Here is a 21,109-nt window from a genome sequence, read left to right on the forward strand (position 1 = left end):
TTATTGCTAAGTCTTGTTTTTTACCTGTAGATTGAGTTGCTGACAAGTTTATAAAGCTGTTATTAATTGTAAATTGTTGTGTGTCAAAAAAGCTTTTATGATTAAGTTTTAAAAGTAGTCAAATATTTATATGAAAAAAAATTGTGTCTATGCAATAACAGTTTCAAATTATTTTGACCAGATTTCATGACATGTACAGGACAGATTCTTTTTTTTTTTTTTTGACAGTGAATCATTAATTTACTTAATATTGAAGAAAACCCATCATAACCTCTTTTCTGTACAAAATTTATGTCTGATTGAAATGGAGAATGGTGTGGTTTGCAAGAAGCCATAAAGTAGGAGTGAAAGTTTTCAGCAAATTCAGGTTTCATTTCATTTGTTCATTTGACACTGTTAAGGATACACCATCAATTCATTGTTGGTTGATTTAAAAACTTACAAGTTTAATTTATGTCAGGGCATTTTTATGTACAAACATCACCTGCATCTACCTTGCCCTTTCAGAGATAACAGGGTAAGTTGAAAACTGTTTGACTTTGTGTTTTGTTTATGTTACAGGTTTGTCCAAGATGAGTCAAACACAGCCGTGGCAGGTTCCTGGGTTTGACCCTGCTGCCAGTGGCAAGGTGCAGATGTTCAACCCAGCCCAGTTTGACAATATTCATCAACAGCCACCATCACAACAACAACAACATCAACAGCAGCAACAACAGCAACATAATGAAAACAATCAACAACAACAATACCCAACCACAGATGGGTTTCAACTCAACCCCAATGCAGCCAGCTTTAACAGCACTGGTTTTTCCCCCATGGACCCTGCAAACATGGCAGCCCCATATATTATGAATGGGGGCTATGATAACAACTGGGGACAGCAGAGCTGGGGAACGGACTCCTGGAACCAGTGGAGCCAGCCAGCGGGGCAGTATGGCTGGAATGGTGGGGATGGCAGTGGCTATGGGGGAACTCAGGGGGATTGGCAGAATCTCGAACCAGGGGACGAGTGGGCCACCCAGGGGAATGAGCAGTGGAATACCCAGGGGAATGAGGAATGGAATAGTAATACCCAGGGGAATGAATGGAATGCCCATGGGAATGATGAATGGAATACCCAAGGAAATGGTGGGTGGACACAGGATCAGTCTCAGCAGGATGGGGAACAACTGACCAACCATGTCCAGTCTGGTCAGTTTTACTCCAGTGACCAAGGGCAACATGTAGATGGACATGTGCCACAGAACACTGGGCAGCATGTTTATCAGGAGGACACAGGGGAGCAGAAGGAACAACAGGAAGGTTACCATAGCAACACTGATTATGAACAGTTTCCAAGTTTAAATGTCGATGGTATTGATCAGGTGCCTGATCATGACAATTTGCAACCTGTGAAAAATAAAGAGGAAATACCTGTTACGTCAGATGTTTCTGGTGGTGATCCAACTGTCAACAATCAGTACCTTGCACCAGGCGGACAGACTGGTTTGGTGAGGAATTTATCAAACATAAGTGATTCTAGTCTCGTGACAGTGAACTTCTCCCGTCAGAATTCTGAGTATGAGAGGGATGATAGAGAAAAGCTAAGGGAGCAAGTGGCCACTTTATCCATTCAGGATACCCTAGGGGAGCACAGAGGTGATCCTGCTGGTGCACAGGTCTTTAACCCTCATGCTCACTTCAGTAACCCCGATATGCAATCACACTCCCCCTTTGATGACCTGGTTCAAGGGCAAGGTCATCAGCAGGGTGAAGGTCAGGTCGGAGGTCAAATGGAAGTGAAGGTTGCACCAGGTCACAGTACGGAGAGCTCTTTTAACAAGCCACTTTTTGTTGTAGGGGGTTCTGCTGACACCTCGGCTCACAACAGTGCCGCAGGGTCCCCTGCTCCTCCGGACGTTCACCCGGAACAGCAACAGCAGAATGCTCAGGTACATTCCCACCCTCAGCACATCCAACAACAACCACCACCAGAGGGCAGTGGTGCACCAGTCCAAGACAGACTACCTTCAGACCACCAGCAGCATGGAAGACCTCCATCCTCTCAATCTGTTCATTCTAATGCCAGTGGGCAGAGTGGAGATAGACTGCTCCACAGTCATGGAGAGGCTGCCTCTATTTCTACCACCACTGGTCAGAATACAGAAACTGTGAACCCTGCCAAAGATAATGTACACAGTCCTGGGGTAGACCTTAGTAGCCCACTGCCTCCTCCTCCTCCTATGGTGGGCAAAGGGGGAGAGAATCCTTACAGGAAAAGCCCTATGAATGCACCAGTACCACCAGTGGAGACAACACAGTCGCATCAACCCAGTGTTGGCAGTGGAGATGGCGGCACCTCCCCTGAGGTCCATATGGATATATTTGCCAGCACGATTACACCAAGAAAGGAGAGCCCATTCCAACCCCCGCTGAGGGCGCCCAAGATCCTCCCGCACCCGGAGGCACTACAGCACACAGATACCGCTGCTGGTAAGCCAGAGGTTTCTGAACATTCCAAGTCTGGTCATCCTGTGTCTGTGACCCAGGCGGACCTCAGGAGCGCAGATGCCCCTCCCCCTGGGAGTCCCCAGCGTAGGTTATCAACACAGAGACTACGAGACCATCACAACATGTCTCCTGCAACAACTCTATGGGAAAATCCAGCTCCACTGTCTCTGGTTGCTAATAATATACTTTTGGCTCCAGCAGCCTCAACTATAAGTCCGATGACAGTGGATCGGACTCCAGTTAAACCAGCTGGGCCTGCAGGAGTGCAGCCAACTTTACCAGCTGAAAGTCATTTAGGGATAGTCCCTCATCAAAGTGATAATTACAGTGATACCTCCTCTCTGAAGTCTGAAGACGTCGAGGTCAGTAAGATTACAGCTGCCCCAGGGGGAGAAACTGCCAAACCAACCCCAGTTAGTAAACCAACGCCAAGTCAGCCAAAACAAAATCCAGTCAATACCCCCAGTGCCAATCAGCCTCTTCCTCCTCCTCCTTCTCAACCTCCTCCTCCTCCTCAGCAACATGTGAATCAAAACCTGAGTCAAAAGACAGATGGCACGTCCATTTCAGGAAAAGAAAATGCCAAAGATGAAATCCAAGAGACGCCAAAACGTCCAGTAGAAGATCGCCAGAGAGGCAGTCGAGATCAGAGGTCCAATGAAGATACAGGTGGTGACCGGAGCAGGAGAGATGACCGACCAGATGAGAGGAACTATAGAAGAGATGACGACAGACTACAGACAGACGACAGAGACAGAGTTAGACCAGGAGATAGAGACAGAGAGGAGGACAGGGATCGTAGAAAACCACGCTATGACAGATACGGTCGTCCATACGATGACTATGACAGAGATCGAGACAGGTACAGACCCTCTAGTCGCCAGGGTTACGATGATGACAGATCTAGGGGGGAATATGATAGCTCGGCTGATCCCAGCCCCAGGGGGAGTAGACCTGGTGAGTATGAAAGAATAAATTGAGAGTGAAAAGTTAAAGATTTGTAATGAGGTGAACCAAATGTGAAGAAGTAATATGCAATTACTTGTAGCTTGTTTTGCCTGTTGTCGAATAATTTCAAAGATGGTCAAACACTGTTGATTGCTTCATTGGTTGTTGGTCGATTCAAGCTAGTCTAAAACTGGAAGTTATCCAAATGAAAGTTAAATAAATGATATCATAGAAATTTACATTTTTTTTTTACCAATTGCTTATCACCTACAAGAGGTGAAGTAAGTAGTTAAACAAGTGTTGTCTGATCAATGTGGTAGAGAATTTGATTTCTTGCTTTCAAGAAAGTGAATCCTCTGACAAATGTGTCACCCCTCAAATTTTCAGAAGATCGCGACAGACCAAGATCCAGAAATGATTATGATAGAGATCGACCAAGATACAGAGATGATTACGACAGAGACAGGCCTCGATCAAGGACCGATTACGACAGGGATAGACCCCAATCTAGGACTGACTATGATAGAGATCGACCACGATCCAGGGCCGATTATGATCGAGATAGACCAAGTTCTAGAACTGATTATGATAGAGATCGCCCCAGGTCTAGAAATGACTATGATAGAGATAGGGGAAGGTACCGACCTAGTTCAAGGAATGACGATGGCCGTAGGAGAGACAGGGATTACTATTCAGACAGAAGAGATCCATACTATAGCGATCCGAGATATAGTAAAGGTAGGTTGACAACATAGAATATATGAAGAGGGAATGTTCTAATAGAAAAGTGTGCTACCACCTAAGACTTGTTGGGTCATTGATACTCATCATTTCCCTGTTGAAGATCGTTTGTAGGTATCACAATGTCAGAGCTTTTGATGGAAATTCATATGTGTAGTCTGTTGTACATGGTAATCAGTTTTAACTTTTCACTTTCTACACTATAGCTATACCTCACAATAATTTTTGTAACTCTGTGACCTGTCTCACTCAGTGTGTAATTATGAGACTTAGCACTACTAATGTCTCAGTAATATTGTTGCCCCATGTGTGCCACAATTGGGGTCTTCCCCGGGCCCCATCTCAGCCCAGGTATGGAAACTATGCTGGCCTCACCGAGAGGGGATAGGAATGAGAGTTCCTCAGGCTTGCTTTTTAACAAAAACAGCTGCCATGTTCTAAAAGAAATGTGGAAGTAAATCTATGCAGGTGGTTGTGTTGAACAGTTTATTAACAATGAAGTTCAAATATCATTGTGCTTTTTAAAATATTGAGACACTGAAAAAAAAAGCACTAGCAAAACGGTAGTGATCAAAAATTTTGCAACAGATATTGCTGTGGAAAGCAGTTTTTCTCACTGTCCATTCTGTATTCCAGAATATTATGACTACTACAAGAAGTACTATGGCTATGGCAGTGCTGAGGACTATTACAATAGCTATTACTATGGCAGACAGAGGGACCCCTATAGCAAGGGGTATGCAGAGGAGATGAAGTTACAGGGACAGCAGCCATATGATGACAGGTAGATCTCTCTCGCTCCTTCTCTTCCACTCTCTCCCTCCCTCTCGCCCTTGTATGCCTCTTGGACTACTTTGACCAAATACTGTCTGTGGCAGGAGTTTAAAGAAAAAAAACTTGGATAGAAATTCTGACTGATTGTATAATACTTATGAAGTCCTACCATGTGTTTATGCAAAAGTGAAGTTACTCCTTTGAAGGGATCAATAGGAAGTGGGGTAGAAAACTATATTGAACAGCATTAAAAATCCTTAATTTTTTTCTTATCCAGAAAATATAAAAAAAATTTAATATGTATGTATTTCAGGTATAGAGACTACTATGCCAGGCAGTACAGTGGAAGCCAGCAGTATGGATACAACTATGACTATAGTGGGCGTGGCAGTCAGCCTGGCTCCAGGAGTCAGACTCCAGGAATGGAGTAAGTATTAAACAGTACTAATATCACTAGGCAGTCAGCCTGGCTCCAGGAGTCAAACTCCAGGAATGGAGTAAGTATTAAACAGTACTAATATCACTAGGCAGTCAGCCTGGCTCCAGGAGTCAGACTCCAGGAATGGAGTAAGTATTAAACAGTACTAATATCACTAGGCAGTCAGCCTGGCTCCAGGAGTCAAACTCCAGGAATGGAGTAAGTATTAAACAGTACTAATATCACTAGGCAGTCAGCCTGGCTCCAGGAGTCAGACTCCAGGAATGGAGTAAGTATTAAACAGTACTAATATCACTAGGCAGTCAGCCTGGCTCCAGGAGTCAAACTCCAGGAATGGAGTAAGTATTAAACAGTGCTAATATCACTAGGCAGTCAACCTGACTCCAGGAGTCATATTCCAGGAATAGAGTTAGTGTGAACAAGGCTCATATTACCATGAATAGCATATTCATATATCCGATTGGGGTAATGAAGGCCTTGGATTGGATATATGTTAGTGCGTAGTACAATTTTTTATTTTTTAAAATCATGTATTGAATCCAAATATTTAAACCTCTATATTTTCATTCAGATATTTTGGGCGATTTGCAACCAGTTACAAATATAATCATACTTCTATCACACTTGTATTTCCCTTGTATTTCCCCAGAGATCCATATGCTGGTTACTATAGTGACCCTCACAACCAATCCTATGCAGACTACTATAACCAGTATTACTATGGTGATACGTCATACAGTCAGCAGTCACAGGCAGGAGCTGGCCAGGAGGGGCAGGGTAAGAGGAGGATGCAAACGCTACTACTGTGTATAAACACGGGATTCCTTAAAACATGGGATTCATTGAAATTGCTCTGACTTGTGGTGAAATAGGTTTTTCATTGTCACTTGTCTAATGATGGTGAAAGTGGTATTTTGGTATTTTTTCCAAAGACTTGAGGTGTATTTGGTCCATTTGGCATGTGCTTTTATCTACAGTTTGCATTGATGGGTAAGTCATGTGATTTAGGCTCTTTGATGAGTGATGTTATTACCCTAGCCATACAGGTTGTTTTTGCCTTTGTTGGTTTGTCAACCTTACTCAGAAAATTGTGCATGGATTTTGATTGAATTTTCAACAATATATAAGTGTCTCAAGGTACAGAATTAACAAACTAAGAATATGTTGTATTTTGGTGGTAAATGCTTAATTGATAAATTAATTGATAATGAGAATTGAGCTGCATTGATGGTGGTCAGATCAGCTTTCCTAGTTAGCAATGTAAAACAGTAGGAGCATAGAACAGTGTAGTCATTTAACCAGTATGATATCTTTTAATGAGTTTCAAGCAAAGTCAAACTGACCCACTGAAAGATCATAGTTAATTGAGTTCTTTCTTTTCTCTGCACAGCATCTGAGTCTCTGGAACCCAAGGAACCTGCCCGCATGACTCCCGTCAAGTTCTCCATCCCCCACGTACGTGCCACCTTCAGTGCTTGTGGTCATCTGGTCAAGGTGCTGCCCAACTGTCCATCCAGTGGGGAGCCTGCCATGGTCCACATCAGCGATTTGGAATCTGTGATACCTGAGTCTGACGAGGCAGAGGAATTACGAATATTCCCTGGACCGTTGATAAAGTAAGATGGAATTGAATCATGGATAAAATGCTCTTTTGATAAGAGGATTTATAAAGAATTTTCTATGTTATAGTAATAGGTTATAGGTTTTGTACCTCTGTTGTGACAGATAAAACAGAAATTAACATTGCCCGAAGCACACTTATTAAAATTTTTTATCAAATAAAATATTTGATTATGTTATATTTTTCAAAAGCTATGTTAAACTTGGTTATTTGTTTAAATACAATTTCCTTATTTTTCCAGGGGTCAGACCCATAAGATGTTATTGTTTTAAATACAATTTCCTTATTTTTCCAGGGGTCAGACCCATAATATGTTATTGTTTTAAATACAATTTCCTTATTTTTCCAGGGGTCAGACCCATAAGATGTTATTGTTTTAAATACAATTTCCTTATTTTTCCAGAGGTCAGACCCATAAAATGTTATTGTTTTAAATAAAATTTCCTTATTTTTCCAGGGGTCAGACCCATAAGATGTTATTGTTTTAAATACAATTTCCTTATTTTTCCAGGGGTCAGACCCATAAGATGTTATTGTTTTAAATAAAATTTCCTTATTTTTCCAGGGGTCAGACCCATAAGATGTTATTGTTTTAAATAAAATTTCTTTATTTTTCCAGGGGTCAGACCCATAAGATGTTATTGTTTTAAATAAAATTTCCTTATTTTTCCAGGGGTCAGACCCATAAGATGTTATTGTTTTAAATAAAATTTCTTTATTTTTCCAGGGGTCAGACCCATAAGATGTTATTGTTTTAAATAAAATTTCCTTATTTTTCCAGGGGTCAGACCCATAAGATGTTATTGTTTTAAATAAAATTTCTTTATTTTTCCAGGGGTCAGACCCATAAGAATGATGTGATAGCATTCTGCATGCACAAGGCCAAGGAGTGCAGGGAAAACGTGGACATGATAGACAGGGAGAGCGCAGAACTGCTCTGGAAGTTCCTAGTGCTTCTTATCAAGCAGAATGGGGTAAGTTTGGCCACTTTTACTTCTGGACCTAAAAGGTCTAGTTTGCTATAATTTCCCTTTTCATGTCTTGTGGTATTGTACTTAACTGGACTAGTCCAGTTTGAGAGATTGAGAAGTTAATAATCTTGAGTATTGCGTGAGAGCGTCACCTCAATAGAGCCTGCATGCTCAACTAGGCGCATTAATTAACATGCAGTAGGAAGTGAACTTGAGAAGAAATTGTGACAGGGTTCAAATCCCCCTGTATGGTAATTTGTTAGGAGCTTTCAAAGTTGACCACTTCAGTTAGGAATACCATTTTATGTGAAAAGGGCAAATCTGATTGCTGAAAAATTAGAACGGAAGTAAGGACATTGTTAAGCAATATTTAGAGGATTAATAAGAAAGATTGAGGTGTGATTTAATAAAATCAAAATAAAATTTAAAAAAAAAACTAAATTGGAAGTAGCATTCTCTGGGATACAGTGGTGCAGGATCTGGTGATGAACTTAAAGATCTGTGTGAGATATGTTCATTAACAGGGGGGTAGTTTATTTAAAAAAAAAATTGCAGTTCTCAAATTTAAATTTTTTTAAAATTCCAGACTGTGGTGGGCACAGATGTTTCAGAACTTCTCCTAGAGGGCCACGAGCCGACGACGCGCGAGTACAACCGTATGGGAATGAAGATAGTGTCTAGTGCAATGGAGTTGGATGCCTTGGAAGAGGAGACGGACAGTGTTCAGCAAGATTCTGTTGCCACTGGCGACGACCTCAATAACACGTCTGTGACGAGTGACAGGTCATTTGTGAACAAACGAGGGTTGCTACGAGACGAGAGTGTTGATAGGTTTAGACATTTGTTGCTGTTTGGAAGAAAGAAGGTAAGTTGTTTGCCTCCTCTTTGTGTGCTGTTAGTTTAAATTTTTAAAGGCATTATTTCTACTGCCATGAGTATTTGTGTCAGTAAGTATTTTTTTATATTAATTTAATGAAAGAGTTAAGTTTGGGTTTGTGATATAATTCCCATTATGAATGCATGGATCTTTCAGCTTTATGATCCAGAAAGTTCAACCTCGGGTTCAAGTTTAGAGATGATTTAGTCAGTGTGACTCATTTTTTATGCTCAATTTATTTGATAAAATTCAATATCATCTGTACAGGATGCCCTGGAATGTGCAATGAAAAATCAACTGTGGGGCCATGCTTTGTTCCTTGCCAGCAAGATGGACAATAGGACATATGCCAATGTCATGACAAGGTCAGTCCTGGGTGCCATATAGCATAATGGTCAACTTTTAGCCCAAAATATTTTGTGGTTAATACTTTTTTTACCATAACATATTCATGTGACACTTAATTGCTAGTCTTCTTAATTTGAGTTGTAATTTTGACATTCATTTTGTTTCATTAATAGGAGTAAATGTGTTTTCATTTAAATTGGAAAATAATTAGATCTGTAGTATTTTGATAATGACAAACTACACTGTTTTTCTTAGAAGCACTAAACTGTTATTTTTGTTATTATTTTATTTACTTGAATATTTTCAGATTTGCAAACAGTGCCATGAAGATGAATGATCCCCTCCAGACCATGTATCAGTTATTGTCTGGTAGACAGCCAGCTGCTGTTACTGTAAGTAAACCAACTAGGGTTGAGATATTATAAAAAATGTTTGTACAGATTTGATACAGATTTGTTTATATTGTACTTCACCTTGGTGATAGTCACTTTTCTGATGTTTGGAAAAGGACATATCAACCACAGCTTAAGTCTATAATTGTTTCCAATCATGCACAATACTTTTCTAGTTCTAAGTGCATCATTTTTTTGTCTCAAATTTAGTCAATGACCGTGTAGTATTTGTTTAGTGAAAAATATGGTTATGTATTGTTGTCCGTGTCTCTCAGATGAGAAATTTGGTAAAACTGGGAACAATTATATTGTTTGCTGTTATCCGTCAATTGTTAAATAAGATATTTATTATTTCAGATATTGTTTTGAATGGATCTCGGAGGAAGGGTGAGGGGTTTGAAGTCCATACTTAGTACAATATGATTTTTTTACTGAGTGTTATTGTGATTATTGTTTTCAGTGTATCTCAGAAGAAGGCTGGGGAGACTGGAGACCTCACTTAGCTATGATATTGTCTAATACCACTCCAAAGCCTGAACTAGACAGGAAGAGTATATCAACATTAGGGGACAGCTTAGGTAGGTCACATAACTGTACTTATGTGTGTAATGTATCTTAAATTTGTTTAAGGCATGATATTTTTGTATCTAAAGAAACTGAATATGATTTTTTTTTTTTTTTTTTTTTTTTTTTTTTTTTTTGCCTTGAAGGCAAGACATTTTGACACTTCATCAAAAGATCTCATGACTGACTCGCCAGTGGAACATTTTCCTCAACTTTCACATGAAATAAAAAAAAAGCAAGACTGTATTTTCACTCGGTTAGAAAAATTAAAATAATTGCTGAATCAGTTAACATTTGAATTTCTCTTGTAATATTTTTCAGCTTCTCGTGGCTATCTCCATGCTAGTCATTTCTGCTACCTGATGGCACAGGTAAAGTTTGGAACCTTTGAGAGGAAGACTTCCAAGATTGTGCTGATTGGATCAAATCACAAGTAAGACACAGATCTGAATATTAGGTCAAGGTGAAGGTTAGACCCCTGTCAAGGTCAGCATGTTTTGGAGACTAAGACATAGAAGTCATTGTAAAACAACTTTTTATTTGATAAATCACACAAAACAGAAAAACAGTATAATATTAATTCCCTTACCACAGTGATTTATTAGCATTGCCTATTTCTATGCCTTACTAAATCCATCTTTCTTCAACTGGACTTATTTTCTCACTTTCAGTCTGTCTCTTGATGAGTTTGCTGTCAACCTGGCTATCCAGTGTACAGAGATCTATGAGTATGCCCAGTCCCTGGGGAGTCCATACACTGCCATACCTACCTTCCAGCCATATAAGTTCATGTATGCATGCAGACTGGCAGAGCTTGGCTACTCTGAAGAGGTGAATGTTTTATATTAAGGCATACAATGTGACTTAAATGACTTAAAAGCAAATGGTAATTATGATAATAAAATGTGATAACTTCAAAGCTTTTTCCTAAATCACAAAGATGAGCCCTTTCAAATTAAATAACACTCAGGTTTAAAGATCAAAATATCTCAACTTAAAAAGAAAAACACAATGATATCATACCTATTATTAATTTATAAAAAATATTTTGAAAAGCAAATTGGAAGTTAGCACACTGTGGTGCAGTTTTGCATATTTGAAAATGATAAATGATTGTACTTGAGTGTGCTTGTCCAGCATCTTAACATATGGTGTATTATTTACATAATTTAATATTATCTTGTAGGCGTTGACGTACTGTGAGGTGATATCTAGTACAATCCAGCAGGCACCTGGTGCATACTCCCCTGTATTGGTCAAACAGCTGTATGAGGTACATCACGGTAGTTTTACTTATTGATCACCACTGTGACAATAGTTTAGCAAACTGTTTAAGAGGAGAATTGGATTTGTGGATGCTGTCATATGGAGCCCTGTTTCACAAAACTACTTGGGGGAACATAACTCTTAGCAAAGGCTGCCAAAATATCCCACGTTGAATTTTTTTTAGCCTTTTATTTAGGTCTTTAGAGAGTTTATGAAGATTTTTATTCTTAATGGTGAAAATAGTCTGCATTTAATAAAGAAATTACATTTATTGTGGGCCAACAGTCATATAATAAAAGGGTTTTATATCATAAAATCAGCTTTTCATTACAGTTGTTTGTGATGGAGAATTAAATTAGAGCTGTCTGTTACCCATCTAAATTAAGCCTAAAATGCAACTCTTGAGTAGACATTAAGTCTATTGCACATCAGTTATTTCATGTGTATGATTCTAATTGCAGCTTGGCAGCCGACTGAAGTACCACGACCCTCAGACCATCCACTCAGCTGATGGAGAGTTTGATGATCCTTACTGGCTCAAAGCTATGCCAAAGATCATGCAGGCTTTCCAGGTAATTATTTATTTATTTATTTATTTATTTATTTATTTATTTATTTATTTATTTATTTATTTATGTAAGTATTGTTTGTAATAGAAATTATGTTATGTTGGAATGAGAAAGAAAATAATTAAGATTACTAATCAATCTTATTTGTCAGACATTATAATTTCAAGTTCAGATAATGAACATTATCAAATTGGTAGTCTGTAATGCTTCAAAACGCAGCCAAATTAAAACTAAGAATTGTATTTTATTTCTCACAGTACTTCTTTTTGTAGATCCTGTTATTGTCAGTGAATGTTTTTAAAGTCATACAGAAGAATTAAAATCATGATTACTAGTATATATTATATGAATCAAACTCTGGAACTTGCGATGCAAAATTCTACGCCAAACTAGCATGAGGGTCATGACTGACACCTTGGATTGACTGCTGATTGGATGACCTGGTGACCTGGATTATTTTGCCACCTAATATAATTTTTTTGACCACCAAGGTGCCAGTATTTGATTTCTATATCTTCAAGACCCTAATATTGTAACTTGTGCATAACACAGCTCATGATATTCGTTGTTGGGGTTCATCAAATTGATATTGCGTGATTCTCTGTCTTTAGGACGGCAGTATCCAGTACCTAAGTGGAGCAGACACTCCTGCAGGGTTCCTATCCAGTGCTGGCAGTGAGGACGCGGAGGGATTCAACCAGGATGCGTCCATGACTCATTACCAATCCTCCTGGCAGCAACAGCAGCAGTCTTTATACCAGGGGATAGATAACGTGGATGCTCAGCAGGTGCAGGGATATGATACCCAGCAGTATCAAGGTATTACTTGATTAATAAGTTATTATAATAATGCATCTATAAAGATCTACTATAAAGATGTTATGTCTAATCCAAGATTTCAGTCCCTAGGTCTTCTTCAGGGATTTGAAAAAAATGCCTAGGGCCCAAAACCTTGGAATAGACATTACATCTTTACAGTAGATCTGCATAGATGCATCATTATAATAACTTATTTCTTAAAGATCTATAAAGTGATTTGACTAGAAAACACTAATAAGAGAGGGTAGACTTATTAGATGTTTGAACAGTAGTGGATAAGCTTTTAAATCATGAACATGTCATTTAGCTGATAGGGTTTCAAAAAATGTACTATTTGTGGGGTTGGCAGCCTGATTTAGCATGACTTTGTTGAACTTTAGGTTATTACCAGCAGCCAGAGGATGGTCAGCTTCAACAACAACAACAGCAGCAGCAGGGGGACTACCAGTTCTACAACCCGCAGGCAGGGTTTCAGGGATATGATAGCACACAACAGATACAAGGTAAAATTTTGAGGATTACAGTGTAAAGTTTATTCAGTTATTGTATATATGTGTTATAATTTATTACTGACAAATACATATTATGGAAAATTTATGACCGTTTCGGGTTAAAAAAGAAATGAAATGAGGCTTATTTGAAGTAAAAATTAAAAGGTATCAACTAGAATATTAGGGAAAGTCATCTGATGTATATTTTCACTTTTGTAAATGCTTTGGCTGATATAATTTTATAAATGTAAAGGTATACATATATATTCATTTGTTTATTGATGAGTTAATTGATAGACAATTCCACAATTCCATTGTATGTTTTCTCCACTAGATGTCAGTCAGAGTCAAGACATTCATGATCAGACGGGAGAGTTCAAGCCATTTGGTGGCCACGACCTGAACTTAGCGGAAAGCTATGGCTCAAACTATACGACAACAACAGTGACATCTACAGGAAGCACAGACGACCCTGATTCACCGTTTGCTCAGAGTGCGGCAACGACAACATTTGATTACTATGACATGAATACCGCACAGCAGGTATAATTACATTCAGCTAGTATTGAACTTTCCGTTCTTTTTTTCATCCCTCAAAATAGTCATTCTGATTTATGTTTTTTTCTTTAAAAAAAATTAACCACCACTCTGTTTAATGACAAATTCATTTTGGATTATTAGAATCACGGTTGTCGACTTCTCATTTTTCAAAGTTCTGAAGTTGAAATTATTATTCATAAACATAAATAATAAAAGAAGTTAAAACTAAGTACCTGTCCTCATAAAGCTTTTACAGTTACCAAATTAATAATGTGATGATCTTTGTTTGTTGTTTATGTAACAATTGTTACTCTGCCAACATGTTTTTGCTGCTAACTTTGGTTATGGCTGTTCACAGCGCATGGGTTTGTTCTTATGTTTATTGCTTTTTTTCAGAAATATTTCTGTGCATTAACTTTTTTTCAGAACTGTGTTTTATTTTTATTACTGGTTATGCTTATGTTATTTTCTGGTGATTATTACTATGTGAAAACTTCATGGTCTCCTTAATTTGATTTAATTTGGCATCATTGTCAAAGATCATCCTTATTCCTGTATATGTGAGTTGACCGAGTACCTGCCATCATCATCTCTGTCTTCCTCATATTTTTCTGTCTTCATCTGTCATATTTTATATTTTTTCTAATGAGTTCAGATTTTTCCAAGATTTCTGTAACCACTGGCTCAAATTTATGATTTTTCTTACTCAGTTATATTCTTTTTCTGAGTTTCACAAAATATTAAAATAATCTGTTGAAGACCAGATGTGAAAATGTACATTGTGCTGTATGTATTTTTTTGCCTGTTAATTTTGCATGCAGCATGGAGGTCAGGTGGGTGAAGGTACCGGTCAGTTTTCTGGTCAGTTCTCTGGTCAGTTCATATCTAACAGACAAAAGAGAGACTCCCAGTCCACGGTAGGCAGTGGGTTGAGTGCAGAGCACACCATTACCCCACAAGGGAGCCAGCGCGGCACCCCGGGGGCGGATGCCAAGAGCACCCCAACCAAGGGGATTCAGTCTTATTTTCGTGCATCACAAAATGCCACCCCTCTGGAGTTCAAGGCAATCCAACAACAGCAACATAGAAGGGACAGTTGTATAGACATGCCATTGGGGAGTAGTGAGTCGCTGTTAATGGGTAATATGGGTGTGGCACAAGGACTGGGCAATGGTGGGCAGAAACCCCCGGGGACTTTCACCCCCATCCACAGTACCCCAGGGGGGAGTCAGAGAGGCACCCCGGTGCCAGAAACCACTGGTCACAGTGGTGGACAGGGTGCTGTCCAGTCCATGGTATCCTGGGTGATGAATCATGCCAGGAGTAGCCCTGGTCATCAGGTGACCACTCACAACACCGGTGGTCATCAGGCAAGTCCTTTATGTACTCCACAAGGACCTGGTCACAGTAATGCCCACCCATATGTGAATGCACCTAGCTTAGAACAACACACCAACCATTTGTACTGTGATAGCTCCCCTGTCAAGTGTTCTGCTAACAAGACTGTAGAGGGCACTCCCAGCCAATACAGAACTAACAGTAGCACCCCTGTCCAGTGCAGTGGTAGCAGTAGTATAGATGGCACCTCTCTCCAGTACAGTCCTAGCAGCACTGTAGGTGGCACTTCTGTGCCATTTAGTTCACTCGATCAGGTGCAGTAAACTTTAAGAGTGATAATATGCTGTGTTTTTTTACTTGCCTAGATTTATTTCTTGTTTTTCTTGTATTTTATGTTTGTTGGTATTGATTGCATGATTTTCACCACAAACTGTCACTCATGGTAAGCAGCATTTGTGGCATTTCTATATCTAAGCACTTTGCTGTGGCATAGTAACAGTTTCCATGGAGACAAAAATGGGGATGATAACAAGTACCATGGAGATATTGCATTGCACAATACAGTTACCATGGAGACAAGGAAATGCTAAGCACCATGGATACATTGTACACGTGTCCAATGAATATCCGATCTCATAGACGGCCAAGTGCAGCTATGGCCACTGCTCAAAGTATGGCATGGTTACTATAGACACAGGTTTATTATAATATTTGTCTTCTTCATCTCCTTCAACATCTTCACTGAACTGACTCTACCTCATCCCTGTGTTTGAGCTAAAATGTGTATTATGAGTGTATCACAAATTCATTAGAGCATGGCTTTTGTTTGGATGGTTAAATCTTCGTGGTGTCTTTCCATAGTTTGATGTGGCATTGTGATAGAGTGCATTTTTGTAGATTGGTTAAAGTTTGTGCTGTATTTTATTTAATGGTTGATGTTGCTCATGGTCTTGTGTTTGTGATTCTTCATGGTTGGATCATAATCTAAGTTGTCTGTATACTTGTGATGCTGGAAGTCATAGTCTGTGAGTACCTTTGTTTGTTTTTAGTGCCAAAAACATTATTCTGTTGCAGAAGACTATGGAAATAAATTTTCAGTTTCAGTTATGTGATTGATTGCTGGGCATGGTATATGTATGCTTGATATTGTGAAGATGCTTTCATTGTTTTGACTTTGATTTTTGGACCAGGTGCATTTTCAGCTCTTTAAACTGGAATGATTTCAGCTTCAGTAAATTTTCCAGGGTCTTTGTGATTATTCTTTTTCCCCAGCTGTGCAGCAGCTATTTTGTGCCAAATTATTCTATTTATTTTAAAAGGCATGAGATTTATACTGCATGGTTTGCATGCATGAGGGCACTGTCACTGAACACACAGTTTCAATCCACTTTTTATAGGCAGCAGATCAAGTTGTAGAAAATGCCGCACAAGCCACACGGACACGCACAGTAAGCGGCAGCAGCACGGGTTCCGTGATATTCAGACCCCATAATAATGTCAACAACCTTGGGAACGCGACGTCGCAACGAGTGCGTACCACGAGCACCAATAGTAATGCCAGCACTATCCGCAGATCTAGTTTTCAGGTCTGAATTGATTAATGAATAATTGTTGCCCAAATTGCAGCCCTGCACCTTGTGACCCGCACTTGATTTTTTCGAACTTTTTTCTCAATCTTTGAACACAGTGTGCTTCAAATCTACTAGCATGAATCTGTAAAAAATTAATCAGCTGTTACGCAGGAACTTTGTAAATTTCTTCAATCAGCAGCAAAAATTAGTATTTGCTGTCCAATATTTCAATGTCTGTTTTGTAATCTTTTCTAGGTAATGAGGTTTAGATCTAAATGTTCAATTGATGCTGCTGATTGAAGAAATTATAGATTGATTATGCTTCTGATTTATATACATTTTTTTAAATAGAAAATTGACCCAATGTATCGGGTCTTAAGACTGAAATCCATGCCTGCTTGAAGTAATCCTGGTTATGCCCTGATTTCATGAAGATGAGCTTGATTTGAGGTCACTGTGTGTTGATGTATTACAGCATGATAAATCTGTCATATAGCCTCTTTCTGACATGTAATGGAAATCATCTGAGAAAACCTTGAAACGAGGTTGTCAGCACTACATGATATGGGACTAGAAAATGTACGACGGTCAGAATGAGGTGGGATCAACTTTAGGCTAATATTTTTGACTCTGCTCTCCTCCACAAGTCTGACAAAATCGCACTTGATTTAGTGCAAAGTCATAAGGCTTTGGTCTATCTCAGATGATTCCCATTGCTAATGATTATGCCTGCAACTTACATTTAACATGCTGTAGTAAGTAATCTCTCTGCATGCAATCTGTGTCTCAAACTATATAGCACACTGAGAGATTGAATGTTCTGATTCAACCAGTAGTGCACTATCACATAAGGAAGAATAAATAAATCTTGTGAGTGATAAAGCTTTGATCCAACATTGCAATGAGCACCACCTATATTTCACAGAGAAATGAGGGTCAGTGACCTGAAAGACTGGTCATCTGGCAGGTCAGACAATTGGGTATCTGCTGAAGAGCCCCAGTTCAAGATGTGGGAGAGAGAAAAAATATCTGCCCTTCTTTACAGTTCAGTGACGGGTTTTTTACCACTAGACCATCTCCTCTTTAACTCTCAGTGTTGGATCAATGCTTTACAACTTTGTATGCATATTCATAACACTTTGCCTTTTTAATTGAGATTAATGTTTATTAATCTTTCGTGTGTAATGTAATGTAATGTAATAGATGTTTTCCCCTTGATCTTGGGACAGGTTTCTCGAGATCTGTTAGAACTAGAAATTTCTACTTCCCTTGTAAGTAACCGCTATAGCTTTTAATAACAGCTCAATCTTTATTTCAGCTCGAGTCTAGATAAAACTCCTTAATAACCAGGAGAAAGTTTGTTGCATGATTGCCTGTTCTAATATTTATAAATGCATTTTGGGGCTGTTTTCTCATTCTTACTAGTGAATTAAGATAATTAAATTGGAAAGAGCTTAGTTAAATGTATGCTGTGTTTTTTAGCAAAGTAGTTTATTGCGAAACTAAACTTACTAATAACAAGGAAATGTGTATAACAGTATTCAACATGATACACCCTAATATTGCCATGTAATTATGTAACATATATCACGTCACTAATGTTTTCAAGTAAATCACAAATAATTATGTATATCATACCATAATAATTATGCTTTATATTTCACATTTTGGTCTCATTTTCAGCAGAGAAATCTCCACTTTCAAAAATCCTAGGGACAAAATTGTATTTTAGAAAGTTATAGTAAATGCTTTTCTCCTTAAAGCAGCAGCCAGTTCGGCAAGAGTCAGCTGAAGAAAAGCCAGCAGCACCACCTCCAACGAAGGAAGAAAAGAAGAAAGATTCTGGAGCCAAAAAGGTACCATAATAACTAAACGTTTCAAGTGTCCATTTTTTTCTACATATTTTACTTTTTCATAATTAATCATTTTTAGATGCAAAAAAAAAAAAAAAATGTACTTCCTGACTTTAAATCTTTTTTTTTTTTTTCATATTACCATCTAAAAATTTTATGGTTAAAAGTTTTTACTGATAATTGCACAGTCAGTAACTTCTTTGCAGGGTTGTTTCTGCAGAGTTGTATATTTTTGTATTTGTAAATTTTTTTTATTGCAGGGGGGCTGGTTAAGTGGAATTTTCAGATGGCCTAAGGGAAAAAATGAGATGAAATTGCCAGATGACAGTAACCCTTCTGTAAGTATTTTGTTTTATTCTATGTATTCATCCTGCTTTCTTCTTTTCCACCACTCTACCTTGTCTTGGTTACTTAGAGTTAAGAGTAGAATAGTGCATTTTCATTAGTGTGGCAACTAAATTTTACTGAAATTTAAATCTTTCTTTTAATTTTTTACTTTGAAAAGTGTGTGTTTACATCCCATTGATGTGATTAAATCAGCTGGTGGTACATATCTAGGAGGCAGCTGAGGCTCTTTGCTCCTTAAGTTGTGTTTATATTGTGTTGTAATGGTGATGGGCAACGTGTTTATTATATTTCAGATTGTGTGGGACCCAGTCAAAAACCGCTGGGTGAACACGGATGGAGAAGAGGAGGAGACGACTGCGGCACCGCCGCCAAAGGATACTGACCTTATGGGTAAGTGGAGATTGGTTTGCATTTCTTATCTGTTATACAGGCTTTACAATAGATCCTTTCTTTTGATTATAGGGCTGTGATGGTTTGACAAAAATGCCAGAGTTGTAGTACATTTATTAAGCCATTGACCTTTTGCAAGATGTCAGATTATGAAAAAATAATGGAACAATTCATTTTCTTGCCAGGCAACTATGATTATAAAAAAAGGCTCAGATAAGTGACATATGAAGTAAAAAAAATATTATTATAACTTGTAATGTTGTTGAAAAAATTCCTGACATATTCTGCATTCTAGGTGGTGCCAAGCCTGCTCCAGCTATGGCTCCACCAGGGGGCAGCACAGGTGCAGGTACAGACATGACAGCCCCACCCCCACCTGCTGGGAACAAGTTCTCACGGCCAAAAGCTAGAGGTAAGAGAATACAGACTAGAAAATTGAGAATATGTCTGAGGATCTAGATGCACAATGGTATTGAAAACAGAGGTCTCTTTGGTTTCCTTAATTAACTTAAAATACACTGAAATCTTGTTAAATAAATTGATTTTTGTATTTCAAAGTATAATTGAAACTAATGGTGTTGACTAATTTTTTTGAGAGCTTTTAGCAATTAACCACTACCTTTGAAAAGTTGTTTTATTTTTTCTCATAAGTACATAGTTATGAGTGTCTGAAAATTAGAAATCTTGAAAAGGTAAAATATTAGAAAAAGAACGGTGTTTGAAATTTAGAAATTATTAACTTTTAACGATTTTACTGTGTGTGTTGTCTCTCCCTAGGTGCCAGGAACCAGTATGTTGATGTAATGAATCCGACCAGTGCCTCTGCTGCTGGCCCCCCTCCAAACCTACTGCCCATGATGCCAGCACCATCTGCCCTGCCTGCCAACCTCTTTATACCTCCTCCAGGTCTGTGATGTGCCAGCAACACACACACACACATACACACACATGCAGGCACACACACACGCACGCACCTTGCATGCACACATATACACACACACACACATACGCACCTGGCATGCACATACACACACACACATGCATGCACCTGGCATACACACACAAACACAAACACACACACACACACACACACCTGGCATGTGCACACACACACATACCTGGCATGCACACACACACACACACACACACACACACACGCTATCAAGTATGGTCTTTGCAACTATTCAACCTTTATTGTTTTAAATTTTCTCTATAGAAGGACCCTCAGTATTGATTTTAATAATCATTCAATATTTTTGAAATCAATTATTCCACAGCCTATGCCATTTTTCCATGGAGTTCTAAATTTATAAAATGTTGTCTTCAGCTCCAGAAGGCAGTGATGCACAGGCTGAAGGTGTTGATCAACAACAGCAAAACACTGATCAACAGCAGCATCAACAACAGGACCAACAACAACAACAACAGTTTCAGGATCCATACCAACAACAACAGCAGCAGCAACAGCCACCTCAGTCGCAAGTAAGAATGTATCCTGGATTCCTTTCAAATTTGAACAGCCAACCCAACCAGTCTGTGGGACATTGTAAATTCATCCCCACCCCACCCTACCCCTTAGCTATTTTCATTTATTATGACTCTTGACATTTCTAATTTCATTAAACTAAACACAGTGAAATACCCGTATTACCTCAGTGAAATACTGTTGAATCAAAGTATTTTTTTTTACATTACAGTTTTACAACCCTGGTCAGTTTGCCCAGCAGCAAATACAGGATCAGGACCAGGTAGGTTTTGT

At 38.7% G+C, this 21,109-nt stretch overlaps 1 protein-coding gene across 8 annotated transcripts in view; it reads left to right on the top strand.

Moving 5' to 3' along the window:
• The window catches only part of LOC106154623 (uncharacterized), a 33,708-nt gene that overhangs the window by 981 nt on the left and 11,618 nt on the right, over positions 1 to 21,109 (top strand). For 3 of the 8 annotated variants that reach the window (XM_087007840.1, XM_087007843.1, XM_087007845.1), the window contains exons 3-28: positions 562 to 3,447; positions 3,826 to 4,176; positions 4,816 to 4,963; positions 5,267 to 5,380; positions 6,042 to 6,169; positions 6,783 to 7,008; positions 7,849 to 7,987; positions 8,571 to 8,849; positions 9,129 to 9,226; positions 9,517 to 9,601; positions 10,062 to 10,179; positions 10,487 to 10,598; positions 10,837 to 10,996; positions 11,352 to 11,438; positions 11,893 to 12,003; positions 12,612 to 12,819; positions 13,200 to 13,322; positions 13,645 to 13,853; positions 16,586 to 16,774; positions 18,523 to 18,615; positions 18,873 to 18,950; positions 19,254 to 19,350; positions 19,646 to 19,762; positions 20,128 to 20,256; positions 20,678 to 20,832; positions 21,048 to 21,098. In XM_087007840.1, the coding sequence (XP_086863966.1) occupies positions 573 to 3,447; positions 3,826 to 4,176; positions 4,816 to 4,963; positions 5,267 to 5,380; positions 6,042 to 6,169; positions 6,783 to 7,008; positions 7,849 to 7,987; positions 8,571 to 8,849; positions 9,129 to 9,226; positions 9,517 to 9,601; positions 10,062 to 10,179; positions 10,487 to 10,598; positions 10,837 to 10,996; positions 11,352 to 11,438; positions 11,893 to 12,003; positions 12,612 to 12,819; positions 13,200 to 13,322; positions 13,645 to 13,853; positions 16,586 to 16,774; positions 18,523 to 18,615; positions 18,873 to 18,950; positions 19,254 to 19,350; positions 19,646 to 19,762; positions 20,128 to 20,256; positions 20,678 to 20,832; positions 21,048 to 21,098 (6,480 nt within the window). In that variant the 5' untranslated portion in view covers positions 562 to 572. The remainder of the gene's footprint in view (positions 1 to 561; positions 3,448 to 3,825; positions 4,177 to 4,815; positions 4,964 to 5,266; positions 5,381 to 6,041; positions 6,170 to 6,782; positions 7,009 to 7,848; positions 7,988 to 8,570; positions 8,850 to 9,128; positions 9,227 to 9,516; positions 9,602 to 10,061; positions 10,180 to 10,486; positions 10,599 to 10,836; positions 10,997 to 11,351; positions 11,439 to 11,892; positions 12,004 to 12,611; positions 12,820 to 13,199; positions 13,323 to 13,644; positions 13,854 to 16,585; positions 16,775 to 18,522; positions 18,616 to 18,872; positions 18,951 to 19,253; positions 19,351 to 19,645; positions 19,763 to 20,127; positions 20,257 to 20,677; positions 20,833 to 21,047; positions 21,099 to 21,109) is intronic. The other 5 variants (XM_087007841.1, XM_087007842.1, XM_087007844.1 and 2 more) reach the window with 5 other exon arrangements.

Source organism: Lingula anatina, chromosome 3 (genome assembly GCF_051362555.1).
Source record: "Lingula anatina isolate TDL-2025a chromosome 3, LinAna3.0, whole genome shotgun sequence".
Taxonomy (NCBI): domain Eukaryota; kingdom Metazoa; phylum Brachiopoda; class Lingulata; order Lingulida; family Lingulidae; genus Lingula; species Lingula anatina.